Below are 19,145 nucleotides of genomic sequence, written 5' to 3' on the forward strand. Positions count from 1 at the left end.
TCAGGGAACAGGAAAAGGATCATGGACGATGAGTTAGTACAGAAGCTACATCTGAAACATTACCTTCAATATAGATCTCACTAGACTTGTGCATAATAATATAGCACAGTTGTACATCATGAATTTGTACATCAAGATTTCATAATTCCTGAACCAAATTGAAAATCCTGAAACTAAAAGCTCAGTCATTTTTCCTAGCCAACCCCCCAAGCCCTAAAAAAACTCTCGGAGTAGGAAAGCTATATCTGGTTGCAGGATTCTATTTTTATAAGTAATGAAGTCAATTCCTCAGCTCAAATTCTCTGACAGTACAGACTCTGGAGATTTACACCTAAGCATAACAACATGAATACAAGTCGGTTAAAGAAAATGTAGATTACCAATTAATTGATGGATTAGCCATTAGAGAAAAGTCAAATACCCTAGGATGGAATCTCAAGAAAAAATACACGAGAAAAGTTCAAAAAAAAAAAAAAAAAAAACTTGACCGAGAAGAATGGTGTAGTGAAAATGAAAACAAAAATTCCATCGCACTTGTAGAAGGAAACATATAATTGAGCAAGAAGAAGCCTTTTATTCCTGAACTTTTATATCATTGAGTATGTGCCTCTCGTCCATCTAAAAAACTTACACTACAAAAAGTGACTCCATATGGATGACACGCATATTTTGTATTCACAATACAACAAATTAACATATAAATTGAACTTATATTGAATTTATCACCTGAAATCACCTCAACCGAATTGCTCCTGTCTCCCTCTATCTTCTGCAAGCAGGACGCGGACGGTCATCACACTGCAGCCTCCTTAAATTTTCCCTTTCAACCCAATCGAATCCACACGGAGTCCATGAATAAACAAGAGCTGGATCCCCTACTTTCCATAATCTGCACTATATGGGATAAATGAACGCAAGCAAACACACTGAATGGAAGCATAAGACCTGCTAAGCAGACTCTCTGCTGAAGAGATTTACAAGGTAAAATGAAGAACCCACAAATTGATTGAGCTAGTGCACATCATAAGTAACCTTCTCCCGCACACACTACAGGAAATCCCTCCCAAAATTTTCCTGATCAAGCCCATATCTTAACTTCCCAGATTGACTCTGCACAAAAATTAACAAAACATCAGACCGCAAACACACACACAAAAAGAGAGAGTCAAAAACATCAACCAAAGTAAAGATCTCTCGTCCCCACAAAAAATAATCAATGTTGGGCGTACAACATGAATTTGTAAACCACATTATCCAGTTCAGTTTTTTGCTGAATTTCAATCGGAAATGAAGCTCAAAACACAAATTATTGATTAAATCTGATTAAGAAAAAAGACAATGAATGAGACTAAACCTTGGCGACAGCATCAGCAATAAACTTCCCATGCCGAACAGCCTCAATTTCCTCATCACGAACAGCAACACAATCCCTAGGCATCTCAAACAAGGAAAGCGAGAACTGCTTAAAAACAACACCAACATCGAAATAAATAAGACCAGAACTCGGCACGTCAACACGAATTCCCTTAACAGGAAACCACAAAAACAACTCCTGGGCCGAAATCCCTGATAAAGCCCCGATCTGCCCGTAACTCAAACTCCCCGTAACATTCATATCGTAATGCAATTCACTCTCAAATTTAGCATTGCAAGCCTGATCGAGGTGTACCTCGAAACGCCCCGTTTCGTCGATGTTGAATTCCTTCACTCCCGTCGGTAACAACCCCATCGGCAGCCCGTGGGCTTTCAAGACATCGTAAATCGATTGATTTTTATCTGAATATACGGTTGGGACTGAGATTAGGAGAAATGAGAGGAAACAGATTAAACGAAGCATTTTCTTCATATATTTTTTTTGGTTGCTTGCGTGGTTAGAGCATGAATTTAATGGTTATTTACAGATTGGGGAAGAAATTAGGGTTAGGGTTTAAGGATTTTTTGCAGAGAGAGAGATGGTCGCGGAAAGATTGTAGCTCGAAGAAGTAGAAGGAGAGGAGAACAAGCTAGCGGTGCCAGCTTGCATACAGAGAGGATGAGGAGACTGATCAATTATTGGTGGTGTATTGTGGGGTCCTTAGGAGGCATGTTTGTCTACGGTAAGGCATGGTGTTCTCGTGGGGTTTGCTAATAGGAAAGTGCCACTTGGATTTGCTTTCATGGTGGTTTTGTAATTGCGGCTTGATTGTAGGGGCCGTTTAGGTGTGAGCTGGAGGGCCACCGAAAAGAAGTTTGGCAAGTGGGACGAGGAGGTGGTGTTGAAGGTTTGAAAATACGTTGGAAGTGGGTGTTACGCGCTTGCTGAGAGAGTGAAGGTGCTGATTGTGCATGGAGGGTGTGATGATGACGATGCAGTGCTATAATAAATAGTACATGAGGAAAGCTTGATTTAAGGAGTGGTAATAAAAATAATAAAAAAAAGTTGCTTTCGGGTAACAACTTGATACAAAAACTGTCAAAGACCAGTAACTGAAAGCATGCAAGAGGGTGTCCAGTAGTTTGTTTACAACGTAGTTTTTGTTTTTGTCCAGTAATTATTTTATTAGATTATTTTATAAAAGGTAAAATATTAGATTATATTTTAAATTATTGAAAATAGAATATTTATCTGAGTCAAGTCAATCAATGCAGAGCTGTCACCTCCTAAAGAAACGGATGATGTGATGTGTATGACTCGAGTGTGAAACCTGAAGCAGCTGAATAATCGCTCCTCCTTGCCATCAAAACGCTCAAGTGACAGTAGTGTGTTGTAATTATGGTGATAATTATTAGTATTCCTCTTTAAGAAAAAGTTCAAGGAGCCCCTCGTTCTTGTTGTGATTATTAGATTAGTCCTTTTCCATAGATAGCCCGGTTAAAAATACGGTTCAAAAACGATCCTCCAAGATTTAGATTTTTTTATTTAAAATTAAATTTTTTATATTTTTAAATCGTTTTTGATGTGCTGATGTCAAAAATATTTTTTTAAAAATATATTATTTTGATGTATTTATAAGTGAAAAACACTTTGAACCCAACCGTCAACACACCTGTTTCGTTTTGCGTTTCAAATTAATATTTTTTTGTTATTTTCATATCATTTTAATGTATTGATGTCAAAAATAAATTTTATTAAAAAACAAATTTAAGGTATTTTCGAATGAAAAACACTTTGAACCACAACCAATAACATATATGTTTGTTTTCGTGTTTTAAAAGCGCTTTTGGAAAAAAATAAAATTTTAAATTTTTTTCACTGCTTCAAATTAATTTTTTTTGGTATTTTCATATCATTTTAATGTGTTGATGTCAAAAAATAATTTTTAAAAATAAAAAAATATATTATTTTAATATATTTTCAAATAAAAAATACTTTAAAAAACAACCGTATCAACTTTCTTTACACCCCAAAACTAAATATACTCAAAAACTCTCTCCTTTAACTCTATTTATTTTTTCATTTCAAAAGCATTTTTGAAAAAAATTAAATTTTTTTTATTTTTTTCTTTACATCAAATTAAATTATTTTTTTGATATTTTTAGATCATTTTAATACGCTGATATCAAAAATAATTTTTTAAAAATAAAAAAATATTATTTTAATATATTTTTTAATAAATAATTTAAAAAACAATAACAACTATATTTCTAAACATAAATTAACAAACAACAACTAATCATTATTCACTAGATACATGACCCGCGCGATGCCGCGGGTCTTTTTTTTTATATAAAAAATATAAAAAAAAACAAAGATTTAAAAATCTTAGGGTTTTCTGCAAGTTATACCCAAGAATCTTGGGTTTGGCTGCAACGCCCGATCTAAGAGTAATATTTATAATATTAATAATAACATTAAACTTGCATGACCCAAGTTTAAATGAGTCTGACTGCAACACCGGACCCAAGAATATTGGATGTGGGTCTGGCTATAAGGTCGTGTCATAAAAATATGATAATTAAATAGATTAATTAAAAAAACAAAGAAAAAAATCAGCAGGAAAAAAAATTAATGAAGAAAAATTTTTTTATATTAATTGGGTTAACCCTTTAAACCAAGTTATCCTGTAAAATTTGGGATTCGCGTCATGAAAGTTTGATAACTAAATAGAAAAAAAATGAAGGGTTTGCCCATCAAACCGAGCTAACCCATCAAACCAAGTTAACCTGTCAAGCCCAGGATACGTGTCATGAAAGTCTGATAATTAAATAGAAAAATAATTAAATTTAACAAACTAAACTAAATGAAAAAAATAATTAAAAAAAATCCGGATTAACTCGTCAAATCAGGTTAACCCATCAAACTCAGGATCCATATCTTGAAAATCTGATAACTAAATTAAAAACATTTAACATTAACAAACTAAATCAAATAAAAAAAATTCATTAAAAAAAAAGAAAAAAACAGTTATATAATAATATAATAATAATAATAATATAATATATTATTAAGGAAATTAAGATATAACTAAAAGGGCTCAGTCTTTTATTATGGACTACACAGTGCAATCCACAGTAACAGATGAGCTGTTCTTTTTTTTCTTTTTTTTTTACACTTTAAGGGTTTTTTTTGTTTTTTTTTGTTTTAATAATTTTTTTTTGTTAATGTTAAATTTTTTTTATTCAGTTATCAGACTTTCATGACACGGATCCCGAGTTTAATAGGTTAACATGGTTTGACGAGTTAACCTAGAATTTTTATTTTTTTTCTTTTTAATTAATTTTTTTCGTTTACTTTAGTTTGTTAATGTTAAATTTCTTTTTATTTAGAAAAAGATGAGATGGTTTTTTTTTATTTTTTTTTACACTTTTAGGGTTTTTTTTTTTTGCTTTTTTTTGTTTTAATAATTTTTTTATTTTGTTAATGTTAAATTTTTTTAATCAGTAATCAGACTTTCATGACACGGATCCCGGGTTTAACAGGTTAACATGGTTTGACGAGTTAACTCGGAAAGTTTTTTTTTGCTTTTTTTTCTTTTTAATTAATTTTTTTCGTTTACTTTAGTTTGTTAATGTTAAATTTTTTTTCTATTTAGTTATTAGACTTTCATGACGGTTTTTTTTTTCGTTTTTTTTACACTTTTAGGGTTTTTTTTTCTTTTAATAACTATTTTTTGTTAATGTTAAATTTTTTTTATTCAGTTATCAGACTTTCATGACACGGATCCCGGGTTTAATAGGTTAATATGGTTTGACGAGTTAACCTAGAATTTTTTTTTCTTTTTAATTTTTTGCTTTTTTTTTGTTTTTTTTCTTTTAATAATTTTTTTATTTTGTTAATGTTAAATTTTTTTTATTCAGTTATCAGACTTTCATGACACGGATCCCGGGTTTAACAGGTTAACATGGTTTGACGAGTTAACCCATAAATTTTTTTTTGCTTTTTTTTTCTTTTTAATTAATTTTTTTCATTTACTTTAATTTGTTAATATTAAATTTCTTTCTATTTAGTTATTAGACTTTCATGACACATATCTCAGGTTTCACGGGCCGTTATTTTTTTTTATTTTTTTTAATAATTTTTTTTTTATTTTTTTAGTTTGTTAATGTTAATTTTTTTATTTAGTTATCAAATTTTCATGACACGGATCCCGGGTTTAACGGGTTAACCTAATTTGGCGAGTTAACCTGAAATTTTTTTTCTTTTTAATTAATTTTTTTTGTTTAGTTTAGTTTGTTAATTGACAATAAACTAAAACTGCTCAGTGTTTCACTGTGCAAGTCCACAGTGAAACGTTGAGCTGTTTTCTTCTTCTTCTTTTTTGTTTTTTTTTTGTTTTTTCTTTGCTTTTTTTGTTTTTTGTTTTTTTTCGTTTTCTAGCTTTTATGGGTTTTTTTTTCTTTTTTCTTTGTGTTTTTTTCTTTTCATGAATTTTTTTTGTTTAATTTTTTTTGTTAATGTTAAATTTTTTATTTAGTTATCAGATTTTCATGACACGGATCCCACGTTTCATGAGTTAACCTGAATTTTTTTTTTGCTTTTTTTCTTTTTAATTAATTGTAACATATACTAAAAGGGATTAGTGTTTTATTGTGAACTGCACAGTTCAGTCCACAGTAAAACACTGATGCTTTAGGTTTTTTTTTTTAAGTTGTCTCATTTTTTTAGCTTTTTTTTATGCATTTCGGGATTATTTTTTTGCTTCTTTCTTTGTTTTTTCTTTTAACAAATTTTTTTGTTTAATTTAATTTTGTTTATTAATATTTCATTTTTTTTATTTAGTTATCAGACTTTGATGACACGTTTTCCGGATTTAACGGGTTAACCTGGTTTAACAAGTTAACCCAGAAAAAAAAAATTTGCTTTTTTTTGCTTTTTAATTAATTTTTTTCATTTAGTTTAGTTTGTTAATGCTAATTGTTTTTCTATTTAGTTATCAAACTTTCATGACACATATCCCGAGTTTCACGGGTTAACCTGGTTTCACAGGTGAACCCAGTTAATTATGGGTTGACCGTCAATTTTTTTTTGTTTTTTTATTTTCATAAATTGTTTTTGTTTAATTTAGTTTGTTAATGTTAAATTTTTTTATTTAGTTATCAGACTTTCATGACACAGATCCTGGGTTTAACGGGTTAACATGGTTTGACAAGTTAACCCGGATTTTTTTTCTTTTTAATTAATTTTTTTTTGTTTGGTTCAGTTTGTTAATTTTCACTTTTTTTTATTTAGTTACCAGACATTTATGACACGAATCCCGGGTTTAACGGGTTAACCTAATTTGACGAGTTAACCTGTAATTGTTTTTTACTTTTTTTTTCTTTTTAATTTTTTTTCGTTTAGTTTAGTTTGTTAATGTTAAATTTTTTTCTATTTAGTTTTTTTTTCTTCTTAGAGATTTTTTTTTCTTTTTTAATTAATTTTATTTAATTAATTTAGTTTATTAATATTAAATTTTTTTCTAAGTAGTTCTCGAATGATGCCTTTAGTTTTTCTTTTTGTTTTTTTGTTGTTTTTATGCCTTTGACTGTGGACTGCACAATGCAGTCCATAGTGAAAAGGCCGATGCCTTTTATTTTTTTTCTTTTTAATTATTTTTTTTTGTTTAATTTAAATTGTTAATGTTAAATTTTTTTCTATTTAGTTATCAAACTTTCATGACATGGATTCCGGATTTGACAGTCTAACCTAGTTTGACAAGTTAGCCTAGTTAATTATGGGTTAACCCATTAATTTGTTTTTTTCTTTTTAATTATCGAACTTTCACGATGCGAATTCAAGGTATGATGGGTTAACCTGATTTGAAAGGTTAACCCAATTAATTCATATTTTTTTTCTTCATTAGTTTTTTTTTTCATGTTGGTTTTTTTTCTTTGTTTTTTTCTTTTTAACTAATCTATTTAATTATCATATTTTTATGACACAACCTTGCAGCCAGACCCACGTCCAATGCTATTGGGTTTGGTATTGTAGTCCAGACACTTTTATGCTAAGGGTTAACCCAAGTTTAATGTTATTATTAATATTATAAATATTACTTTCGGGTCAAGCGTTTCAACCAAACTTAAGACGCTTGGGTATAACTTTGTAAAAAAACCTAACACTTTTAGATATTGATTTTTTTTTAAATGTAAAATATAATTGATCCGCGACATCACACCGCGACATCACACAAGACATTTAACTAGTATATTAGTAAAAAACATGGGAAAGATACAGTAGTTTCCCACGTTTTTTAGAGTATTACTTGATATTTCAAAAGAAAATAATAATAATAATAATATAAACTGCACTCTCGTTTGTGAAGAAAAGAAAGGAAAAGAAACTTTTTGACTTGCCAGTAAGCTATGAAAGGAAGGGAGAGACATGACATGTGAAGGATGGGTGTGTGGGGGCTTCGAGTATGATTATGATTTTGTCTCCGCATAGAAATAACCATGTGTCAGGATACATCATTTATCATTATTATTATTATTATTATTATTATTATTATTATTCTTAAGTTTCACTTTTATACGAATAAAATAATAATATATTTAAAATATTAGCTAATCTTTGAATTTAAATAATCATGACCCGGAACCTCCTGCAATCTAGATCTCCGGCTCTGGAATTTTATAAGCGTAAACTGCAGTGTAAAAAATCAGTGTTTTTTTTTTTAATTTATTTAAGCTAGTTTAAATATATTTCAATTAATCTCATAAATTTTTAAATTAATAACCATATAAACTTTTAATGACTCTAAAATTTGTGAAACTTAAACCGATGACCTCTGAAAAATAAACTCAAGATCTGACTAATTAAACTACACCCTTCAGAATTAAAAAAAAAATAGTGTTTCTCGAACAAGTGAATGTTTTTTAACAATTTAAATTAATAAAACTATGAATTGAGATTTTTTGGAATAAGTTCTTTATTCAACAACAACAATAACAACAACAACAACAATAATAATTAGTTTTTATAAGGAAAAAAAACATAGCTAAACAAACCTCGTAAATATTGAAATAAATATGAATATAAATATTTTTTATAAAATGTAAAAATAACTTCCATCTTCACCATTTCCTGTTGCTTTGGGAAGAAAAGATGTTTTCTTGTTTTTTTTATATTAACTTTGATCTATACGAGTAACTCCAATGCTTATTTAGCTTTTCATGGAATGATTTAATAAATAGTTAAAAATGTGGTTATGGTTGCATTAAAATGTATTTTTTTTTCTCGAAAATATATCAAAATATTTTATTTTTTATTTTTTAAAAATTATTTTTAAAATTAGCACATCAAAATAATCTGATAATACCAAAAAATATTGATTTGAAGTAAAAAAAATCAATTTTTTCAAAAACATTTTTAAAACACAAAAACAAATATGGTATTAATCTTAATATATTCACTTAATTCAAATTGCCCCCCTATATCTCAATTTTTTACATTATCGTGGCTTGCTATAATCTGGCATCGATATGACTTTGTTTATAAGGTAAGTTGAGTAATCTTAGACGAAATCATCTTGGACCCAAACTCCAATCTTGGTGCTCATAAGCCTGGGTCGTTTTTCAGGCCTCGTAATCATGAGTACTTATTTACTGTTCTAAAGTTGAGTCCTTTATGCATTCGTGTTAAATAGTTTTTTATTTTTATTTTTAGTAAAGGCTCGATTCTTAATTTTCTTAATTTCTTCATTTGATTTACAAAAACAAACAATTCTTATTGTGTGGTTTAAAACCAGAAATTATAAAAAAAATCCTCTTGGAAATTGGAAATCATGTGAATCTTTATTTTCACAGAAAATTAGGATTTTCCCCCCTGCTTCCATGGTTTCAACTTTCAAGTAACTATAACTAGGATCGAATTTAAGTTATTTTCTATAATTAAATTAGATAAACACAGCTCCTTTCTGTAAATTATTTCCATGGTAGCAAGCACCATAGCAGGGGGGTTGGAGATTAGGATCCCGAGCTTAATCTGTCGGTGAAAGAAATGGTCAGATTCCCATTTCATTTGGTACCTTTTTGACAAACACGTCCAAGATTGAAAGAAAGTACCACCACCGTGACCAGTGGCTCACTACTCACTTCCACTGGCTGTGGCTCTAAATCCCTCGAAATCTGCAAAAACTGGGCCCTTCCAAAAGAAGTGGGGCAGTCATCTCCGCTTCCAAGCTGTCAGCAAACGGCACATTACACTGCCACTGCCATGTGACTTTTTTCCTTTTCTCACAGCGCCACTACCACTACTCCCGTTTCTTAAAGCAAACGGACACAACGCTTGCAATTTTCTTAGCAAGGAATCTCGAGGGAGATAAGAACAAGATAACCATAGCAAGTTGAGAGAGAGAGAGAGAGGCGGGGATCCAATGCCCTCTATCGCGCCATGTTCATGCACATATGTAGTGCTAGTGCTATGTTTGGTCACTGGTTCTTTCGCTGGTGACCCTTATGTGTTCTTTGACTGGACTGTCTCCTACCTCACTGCCTCTCCACTTGGAATTAAACAGCAGGTTCTTCTTCTTATTCAATCCACTCATGCATGTATAGTATAATTCAAGATATGTAGTAATTTGTACAGTTTAACTTTTTATATATATATATATATATATATATATATGTGTATGTATGTATGTATGTATGTCTCCACAAAGTTCATGGTAGTTGAATCATGCCCTTGTTTTCTTATTTGTTTCCTGAAGTCTAAAATGATGTTGGTCGCAGACCCATGATCCTTTTTGTGATTTAAATAAAATTCCAGGTGATTGGCATTAACAGGCAATTTCCAGGACCAATTCTTAATGTCACTACTAACTGGAACGTTGTTGTCAATGTCAAGAATGATCTCGATGAACCTTTGCTTATTACATGGTATATTGTTTGTTTACGGCCGTGTGTAATTGTTAAAGTTGATATCAAAATCTGGTAATTGAAGGATTAATGATTTAATGTTGGTTGAGCTCAATGTAGGAATGGTGTACAGCACAGGAAAAACTCCTGGCAAGATGGTGTTTTAGGGACTAATTGTCCAATCCCAGCTGGGTGGAATTGGACATATCAGTTCCAAGTCAAAGATCAGATAGGAAGTTTCTTTTACTTTCCTTCCCTCAACTTCCAGAGATCAGCAGGTGGATATGGAGGGGTCATTATAAACAATAGAGATGTTATTCCACTACCATTCGCGGTACCTGATGCAGATGTTGTACTTTTTATTAGTGACTGGTATACTAAAAGTCATAAGGTTTGTAGGGATGGTGTTTTCTTCTCTTTTTTCTGACTGCTTGTGCTGAATGCTAGCTACATTAGTTTGTTCTATAATTTGCCAATATTTATGGGGAAACAGAAACTGAGGAAAGATGTTGAAAATGGAGAAGACCTAGGAGTTCCAGATGGTATTCTTATCAATGGATTTGGTCCGTACAGATATGACGAGGCACTTGTACAAGGAGGCATTGCTTACCAGATAATAAACGTTGAACCTGGTATGTGTGTGCCCCTGTATTCAATGCTCAAATTGCTCTTATTTCACCAGAACTTGAATTTTCCATGGAAGAATTAATTGTGCCATTCTATTTTGAACTTCCCCAAAATTTCTGATTAGCACGACAAAGCCTTTTTTTTTTAAGCTGCCTTTTCTCACAATTGTGATCAAAGTTTAAGATACAAATTTTGTTTCTTATGATTTAAGATACTGTAAATTCCTTTTCTTGCTTTCTTGATTAAAAAAATGCTTTATATTTTTGTACAGGAAGCACGTACAGGTTCCGGGTGCATAATGTTGGTATCTCAACCAGCTTGAATTTCAGAATACAAAACCACAACTTGCTTCTGGTGGAGACTGAAGGATCATACACTGTGCAGCAGAACTACACGAACATGGATATTCATGTAGGGCAGTCGTACTCGTTCCTGGTTACAATGGATCAAACTGCTAGTAGTGATTACTACATCGTTGCAAGTCCTCGATATGTCAATTCATCCAAAGCTTCTGGAGTTGCTATCCTGCACTATGCCAATTCTCAGGGACCTGCTTCAGGTCCTCTTCCTGATCCTCCTAATGAATACGACTCGTTTTTCTCAATGAATCAAGCAAGATCGATAAGGTTGTAGTTAAGTATACATCATTTTGGATTAACATTGAAGTTATTGTTAACCTCCAACGTTTTGAGCAATTGAAGATATTATTATGCTTAATGTAGTTGTTGAGTGATTCAATAATCTGGAATGAATTATATTCTGGAGAGTTTGATCACTGATTTTACAGAAATGGAAACTTTAAGCCGCAATGAGATTGGGAAATCTATTATTTGGTTCTTTATCTAGTTCATTTCCATGAAATTCATATGCATGTAACTGCGTTTAATTTTCATGGTTGCTGTTGCTGATAATTTTTGTCACCTTTGATTTTCATGGTTTCTCCTTGTTAATAGATTCTCTTTCGGTATCACAATACATATTTTCAGATGGAACGTCTCTGCTGGTGCTGCTCGCCCAAATCCACAGGGATCTTTTAAGTATGGTCAGATTACCGTGACAGAAGTATATGTGATCGTCAATAGACCCGCAGAGCTTATTGATGGGAAGTGGTGTACTACCCTCAATGGCATTTCATATTTACCACCTTCAACACCGCTAAAGCTTGCCCAGCAATATAACATCCCAGGGGTCTACAAGCTTGACTTCCCCAACACACATATGAATAGACCTCCCAAAGCTGATACTTCCCTAATCAATGGCACTTTCAAAGGGTTCATGGAGATTATCTTTCAGAACAATGATACCGCTGTCCAGAGCTACCATATGGATGGATATGCATTTTTTGTTGTGGGGTGAGCTTTTATTTTTGATGCCCTTACTGTCTCTAAACCTAAAGGAACTCAGATATTCAAACATAGTTTTCAAATTTCCTGTCTGCTCTATAGTATGGATTTTGGAGTGTGGACAGAGAATAGCAGAAGCACGTACAACAAATGGGACGGCGTTGCTCGCAGCACTACACAGGTACTTCTATCTTGTAACTGTCATTGCAAATGGTTGTATCAAGCCACGGCCCAACAGGTTTTCCATTGGAAAGCTATAAGAGAAAGGGTTAGACTGAAATACAGTTGACAATCAGGCTAATCCAATCACCCAGCCCTGCTCGTTGGGCTGGCAGTTGTGGGATTAGAATAACTGCTAATATGCTTTATATATTTTTAAGGAAAACTGGAAATTGCTCTAAATTATATTACTGATAGGAAAGCTAAATTTTGCCAAGGTGGAGAATAGGCTGTGCTCATATTTACATGCATGAACAACGAACTGTATATGCTATGATGGAATCATGACATGCAAGGGAACATAAACAGCAAGAATAATGGGGTTGCAAGGACACCGTTTCCTTTTGAATGTAATGATTGTTTCGGTACCAAGTTGCTCAAAAAGGTCACTAAGGAAGTAAATTAACTACATAGTTTTGAATGATGAAATCTTAGGTGAGTTTGGGTGGTTTGAGTTTCATTTTATGCCTAGTTCATCTGAGGAATGGAAAGGGGAATTGGTAGACTGTTTAAGCCACTAACATTTAGACACAGTTCTTATTTCTCTTCTGACAACAGGTGTTTCCTGGAGCTTGGACAGCTATTTTAGTTTCTCTTGACAATGCTGGCATTTGGAATCTCCGTTCAGAGAATCTTGATTCATGGTATCTGGGCCAAGAAGTATATTTGAGCATTATGAATCCAGAGATCGACAAATCCGAGGCTCCTTTGCCTGATAATACTATATATTGTGGCATACTCTCATACTTACAGAAGTAAGATTTCAGAAACACGACTATACTTGATTTATCCTGTTAATATTCTTAGTTAATTATACATTTACTGGGAGTCTATCCATCTAGGCCCTAAGTTTCGAATTAATTTTGTTCAAAGTTTGATCTTTTCTTGGTGGAAGTCTATCTCATCATATACTGGAACCAAAGCATGGTGTGCAAATCATACAAAATTATTGATATCGGAACATTCTTGGACAAGTTTTTGCTCTACCTGGTTTCCATTTCACAAAGTTGAATGGCTGTAGACTAAAGTTCATTGAAATTACTTAATGCGATCTGCTCTGTTAACGGTCTGATTTTACATTCTGCAGGGACCAGGCTCGGAGATTTAGTTTTTCTGGTGCGCCTTCACTCGCCGGTCCGAGCAGAACCTTTTTGGTTGTGTTGATCATGACCTTATATTTAAGAGTGTTGTTGGGATGAAAGGATTGTTACGCTTTTATCACAGGTAAGGTTACAAATGTATTGTAATGTAAGAGTATGTTCATGTTTTTTGATGTTGCAAACAAGTATTAAGCGAGGAGATCAAGCTCGATTCTTACCCTTGTCTGTTCTCGAAACTGTACAAAATTAACATTTATTCTAAAATGTCTAATCTCTGATAACAGAATTCATCAATCTCACACCCATATACATTCTCACCCTCTCTATCTTTCTATAATAAATAAACCATAAATGATTTGAGATTGATGAATTTCTCACACCCATGATCGAGGGGTGTCGCAATGGAATGAAATGACCATCCGAATTCCGAGCATTGCCAGGAGAGACTCATGTGATTGCTGCTTGTGGATCTACATCAACATTATGCGCCTGCTCTTGTCTTGAGAAACATAATGCCCTGTTGATGATGGTGGTTCTGAATAATTGAAATCAGACCTTCCAGCCATGGAGTTATTAAAGATGGTCGACGCAACACGTAAAGGGGAATGCGATGAATCTCCATCTATCCCTTCATGTTGATCTAGAAAAGACTGAACCCGTGCTGGTAGTCGATAATGAGTTCCCTTGAAAATCTTCAGAGCTTATATCTCTAGGACCTGGCAAAAATGACCTCGTGATGAAGGTGGGCTGGCCGATAGTGGAAGGTGGAGTGGTTGTGGCTGCTATCCTGTGGATGGTGGCCACATTAGCAGCAGCAACTCTCTTTTGTTCTGTGGATGCTCAGGTAGAGAGACACCATCGCCAATGCGAAGATTGCCTTTACAAGTACATGTTGAAATCTTTCTCAATAAATAATCCATCAAAACCCATGATTAGATTTTGGTTGATTTTATATCCGTGGAGAGGAGAGAAGGAAATCATGTTCGAAGGGAGAGAAATTTCATTTTAATAATTTGTTGCTTGTGGTATTTTTGATATATTACATATAATAAATTGTTTTTTTTTTATTTGAAAATTTTAATTAAAAAAAACAAAAGTAAAATAAAAATATAAAAAAAATTATAGGCGTGTGAACTTCATCTTTTAACCTCGTGTATGATTGGATCCTTTTAAGGTTGGATCCTTTCAGGTATATGTGGGCTTAATTCTTGTGGTATTTTATCCTATTTTTGTTTTATTTATTTATTTATATTTTAAAATAAAATTATCTTTAAATATAATAATTATCGTGGTATTTTAGAAATCATTCCATAATACTATATTTTTTAAATAAAATTAGTCTTTTATAATAATATTAGTAATTACTTTATGAATAATTATATATGTATTTTTTATAAAAAAAAAATTGCTCGTAAATATGAATAAAATACCTATTTTTTATTTTAATTTATTTCTACAATTTTTCTCAAATTAATTACTTCTTTATTTTCACATATATGATAAAAAATCTACACATAATTATTTTTTTCATTAAAACTTGCTTCTTATATCATGATAATTTTTTGACTAAAAAATAATGTTATTAGTAAAAACAACATGTTTTTGTAAGAATAAAAAAATAAATACATAATAAGAAAATTGTTTTAACTAAAGAAAATTCTGACAAAACTTCAAAAAACTCATAAGCAAAAAACTGTATCTTAACAATTGTGTGAAAGAAGAAAAGGATTTTTGCAAGTCAAAGACACATTGTTCCCTGTTTTATCATAAAAATAATTTAGCTTTCATACATATAATGATGATTTTCCCAAGTAAATAAAGTGTAATTATGTGCATATACCATCTTTTAGTTTTTTAATAAAAAAATCAAGAAAAAAAACACTATTAATTTTTTTTATCTATTTTTCAACCTATTAACTAAACCTAAAAAATGTGGCACATTTAGAGTGCATTTGTTTTCCGCTAGCTTTCATGTTAGCGGTGAAACAAACACAACATGTTTGGTAACAAAGAAAATTGTGTTTTATGCTAAAAAAATTGAGTTTGAAACGCAGGTTTTGTGTAGCAGTTTTTACATGTTTTTTTAACTGAGTTTCGTAAATATTCTACTGAGGTGTTTGAGAGTGTGGTTGCGATTTATTTTTAAAGTACTTTTTACTCGAAAATACAACAAAATAATTTTTTTATTTTTTAAAAATTACTTTTGACATCAGCGTATCAAAATAGTGTGAAAATACCAAGAAAATATTAATTTAAAGCAAATAAAAAATTACAATTTTTTTTAAAAGCGCTTTTTAAATGCAAAAACAAATAGGGTAAATATTTTATCCAAATATTTTATACATGTTTGTTGTTACACATAAACTTCAACTATAGTTTTTACTAAACACGTATCTAAATCCAACTAACTACAATTAAAATTTCTTTTTTCTAAACTTACTTTTTTCAAATCACAATTACAAAAGCTACCTAAAAAACAAACACACACTAATGTAATTGCACTATAGCTTTTAAGGAAATTGCACTATAGCTTTAAAGGGAAAACATTGTGGATTGTAATAATACTTTTGAGAAACTTTTTAAAATTTTTTTTCCTTTAGAGTTTGGCAAATTTGATTTTTGTTCCCTTTAGTTTGTCACTTTATTATTTTGGTATAAAATCTCATTTTATTCACATCTTGATCCCTGAGTTTGAAAGAAATGAGAGAAAGTTATTGAAAAACATTGAAGAGGAGAAAAGGTAGTCGGTTCTTCACATTCCAGCAACTTATAAGGCCAATCTTGATGTCATTGAGTTTCATTTGATAAGAAGAGTTTTATTCAAATGTTTTTTTACCCTCTAATATCATCAGTAAATATGGGCTCGAGAATATGGGTTGAGAATTCTTTTTCCTTTCAGGTTGGTTTTGGTTTTTTTACATATTAAAGATTGTTTTAAGGTTAGATATGAGTTTATTGAGATTTATGAAGTTTATTTTAGGTATTTTTAGGTGGGAAAATGATTGGAAATGAGTTCTTTTAAGATCAAAGGGGCAAAGCCCAATTAGTGACTAAAGCGAATCCAATATGCGATATGTCTTCTGTTTTATATATATATATATATATAGAAAATAATCAACCACCTTTTACAATAAAGAGAAATAAAAAAGAAACTTAGTGTGCAAGCCTGACCTCTTTCTTTGTAGGCTAGACATGCAAGTCTATAAAGTCCACTTGCCAAACCTATTTTATTCTTTATTTTCTTTCTAGATTTTTAACTTAAATCCATTAAAATTTATTAATTAAAAATTAATTTGAGCTTTTTTTTTAATTAAATACCATTAAAATTTTACTTTTTTTACTAAGATCATAGTCTTTTTTAAATTATATTGGCAAGTACAACCCTTCATGGTGTTTTTTTTTAAAAAATTATTCGACTGCTATTTTTCTTTGGATATTATTTTATTAAATAACATTCAAGTTTTTATTTGTTTTCAAATAATTTTATAGCATTTTTTTATATAAATTTAGGAAACACTCCTTTTGTGCGGCCTTTCATTGTGATTCTTATTTCTTAAATTTTTTTTGTCACTTTTCTATACATGTCACTTTTTATTATCGTATTATTAAATAAAAAATAGATAAAAACATTTATTAAGCACAACTATGTCCATTACCGAGACATGGGTTTGGGGAGTTAACCCAAATTGATTTGAATCGATCCAACTCATTATCATCTCGGTATATAAAAAGAAAGAGTTATACGAAGTTGTCTTGAGGTTTTTTATCCTTGGAATCAAACTAGGTTTTAATTGGATTGTATTTGAACTTGCTAGGTCGACTGGGTCATATCAAATTAGCTCTCACCTAATCTAATTTAAAACCCGAGCTAGGCAAGGACAAGGTCAGGGGGTCTCCATATTGACTTGCTAGGCTGGGCCGATTTTGGTGCCACAACTAAAGAGTTTCTTGTGATAACACACATTTGATTTATTGTTCTTATATTTTTAATGCATTCACATCAAAATTATCATAATTTGTCTAAAAACATATATTTTGAAGAAAAAATCTAATTAAAAAATAAAGCATGTTGATAAAATAAAAGGGTTTTAATTAAAAAAAAATCTCCCTTAAAACCATCCATATTTTTCTGCTGGTAAAATAAAAAAATATAATGGATATATTTCTTCTCACATTAATTTTTTTTTTGTTTCGATCAACAATAGAGGAGGCCACATGATTAGAATACTATATCATTAACCCATGCTATGACGTGGGTCCAATCAAATATTATTTTTAAAGTAAAATAAATCTAAGTATTACTAACATGTTTTCTAGTAATAAAAATATTAATCATGATCTCAAAATCTGATAAATATTAGATGATATTTTTTTTAAAATATTAAGATAATGATTTAATAGAAAGAATTTTAAAAAAAATATTGAGACAATGACATATTTGATCAATCCAATGAGTTAACCTATCAAATTAGAACTCGGGGTTATTAGATCATAATAACCTCATATTTTTTTTGAAATAAATTATAAAACTCAATTCTAAATCAGCCTAATATTGAAGGATAAAATTAAAAAAAAAACACTCAATTAAAAAAAATTGACAAGAGTCGACTCAATCTAACCTGCTAAACCTACAAACCCGGTCATGAGATTGAGATAATCTCACAGAAAAAAAATAAATTATGAAATCTAATTCTCAACTAATCTAATGTTAAATGATTAAATTAAAAAAATCAATTAAAAAAATTAAAAAAAAAGATCCAAACCAGCCCAAGTTAACCTGTCTTCCATAACCTGAGTCATGAGACCAGGATACTTCATATAAAGCAAAAAAAAAAAAAAAATTACAACCTAATTTCATCTAATCTAATATTAAAGGTTGAAATTAAAAAAAAAAACAAAACCACAAGATTAGAATAATTTCATATAAAGTAAATAAAAAAAAATTACAATATACAATTCTGAAATAATCTAAATGATAAAATTATATTCACACCCGTACATCACTACTTAAATGAACAATGCTTTGTAAATGAAAGTAACATGTGGTTTATCTATAATTTTTAATTTTCATATCTTTTAATTTTTTTTAATTAATAGTGGTTTAGCCACACGTTTTAAGTATTTTTAATTAGTGTAGGTGGAGATAGTGTATCATCGTGAACCAATGAAATGCTAAAACAGATTTGTGGGCATATCCCCCCTTGTTTTATTTTCATTTTCAGCTAGTTATTGTAATAATAATAAAAAAAAAAAAAAAAACAAAAGGAATCATCATGGAAAACGTGCGGAGTTTTTTTTTCCCTTGAAGGAATGAAAGGGATCGATCGTAGCTCTGCGAAGCATCTAAATTCAGAGAAACAACTCCAAGGTAATGCAAGAGGAGCTGGCCTGCGTATTTATGAAGTCTCTGCCACGTGGAAACGTGATTATTTTATAAGCAAAAGCAAAAAGCAAAAGCAAAAGCAAAAGCAAAAGAAAAAGCAAAAGCAAAGGCAAAGTGAAGGCCAAGATGCAACAGCGGCAGAACGCGTGGAAATGTCATTGTTTTATTTTTATAAGCAAACGTGAAAGGGAAGTCTAAGGCAGAGTCAATGAGTAT

General features: G+C 30.9%; 2 protein-coding genes across 4 annotated transcripts; one reads left to right on the forward strand and one right to left on the reverse strand.

Moving 5' to 3' along the window:
* Positions 1-554: 554 nt before the first annotated feature.
* On the reverse strand, positions 555-2,030 carry LOC133682638 (uncharacterized). 2 transcript variants are annotated; one of them, XM_062106068.1, is made up of 3 exons: positions 1,355-2,030; positions 1,000-1,110; positions 555-889 (listed from the first exon to the last, which is right to left on the reverse strand). In XM_062106068.1, exons 1-2 carry the CDS (start codon positions 1,844-1,846, stop codon positions 1,048-1,050), a joined length of 555 nt encoding a protein of 184 aa, XP_061962052.1. In that variant the 5' UTR covers positions 1,847-2,030; the 3' UTR covers positions 555-889; positions 1,000-1,047. The 2 variants fall into 2 exon arrangements, with proteins under 2 accessions (XP_061962052.1, XP_061962051.1); XM_062106067.1 differs by having other exon boundaries at positions 555-1,110.
* A 7,116-nt stretch (positions 2,031-9,146) lies between these two features.
* LOC133681367 (monocopper oxidase-like protein SKU5) lies at positions 9,147-13,840 on the forward strand. 2 transcript variants are annotated; one of them, XR_009836508.1, is made up of 9 exons: positions 9,147-9,920; positions 10,169-10,278; positions 10,378-10,648; positions 10,751-10,889; positions 11,156-11,510; positions 11,871-12,236; positions 12,330-12,408; positions 12,665-12,881; positions 13,005-13,140. XR_009836508.1 is itself a non-coding variant. In XM_062104399.1 (9 exons), exons 1-9 carry the CDS (start codon positions 9,777-9,779, stop codon positions 13,643-13,645), a joined length of 1,773 nt encoding a protein of 590 aa, XP_061960383.1. In that variant the 5' UTR covers positions 9,155-9,776; the 3' UTR covers positions 13,646-13,840. The 2 variants fall into 2 exon arrangements, 1 of the variants encoding a protein (XP_061960383.1); XM_062104399.1 differs by lacking the exon at positions 12,665-12,881 and adding an exon at positions 13,534-13,840 and having other exon boundaries at positions 9,155-9,920; positions 13,005-13,201.
* Positions 13,841-19,145: the final 5,305 nt, after the last annotated feature.

This window comes from Populus nigra, chromosome 2 (genome assembly GCF_951802175.1).
Source record: "Populus nigra chromosome 2, ddPopNigr1.1, whole genome shotgun sequence".
Taxonomy (NCBI): domain Eukaryota; kingdom Viridiplantae; phylum Streptophyta; class Magnoliopsida; order Malpighiales; family Salicaceae; genus Populus; species Populus nigra.

Excerpts from the sequence above, each read along its gene's own strand:
- LOC133682638 (XM_062106068.1), bottom strand. The coding sequence starts at position 1,846 with ATGAAGAAAATGCTTCGTTTAATCTGTTTCCTCTCATTTCTCCTAATC. Across the intron at positions 1,111-1,354 it reads TTGCTGATGCTGTCGCCAAG|AGTCAATCTGGGAAGTTAAG; the intron begins GTTTAGTCTCAT and ends ATTTTTGTGCAG.
- LOC133681367 (XM_062104399.1), top strand. The coding sequence starts at position 9,777 with ATGCCCTCTATCGCGCCATGTTCATGCACATATGTAGTGCTAGTGCTA. Across the intron at positions 11,511-11,870 it reads AATCAAGCAAGATCGATAAG|ATGGAACGTCTCTGCTGGTG; the intron begins GTTGTAGTTAAG and ends ACATATTTTCAG. Across the intron at positions 12,237-12,329 it reads TATGCATTTTTTGTTGTGGG|TATGGATTTTGGAGTGTGGA; the intron begins GTGAGCTTTTAT and ends TCTGCTCTATAG.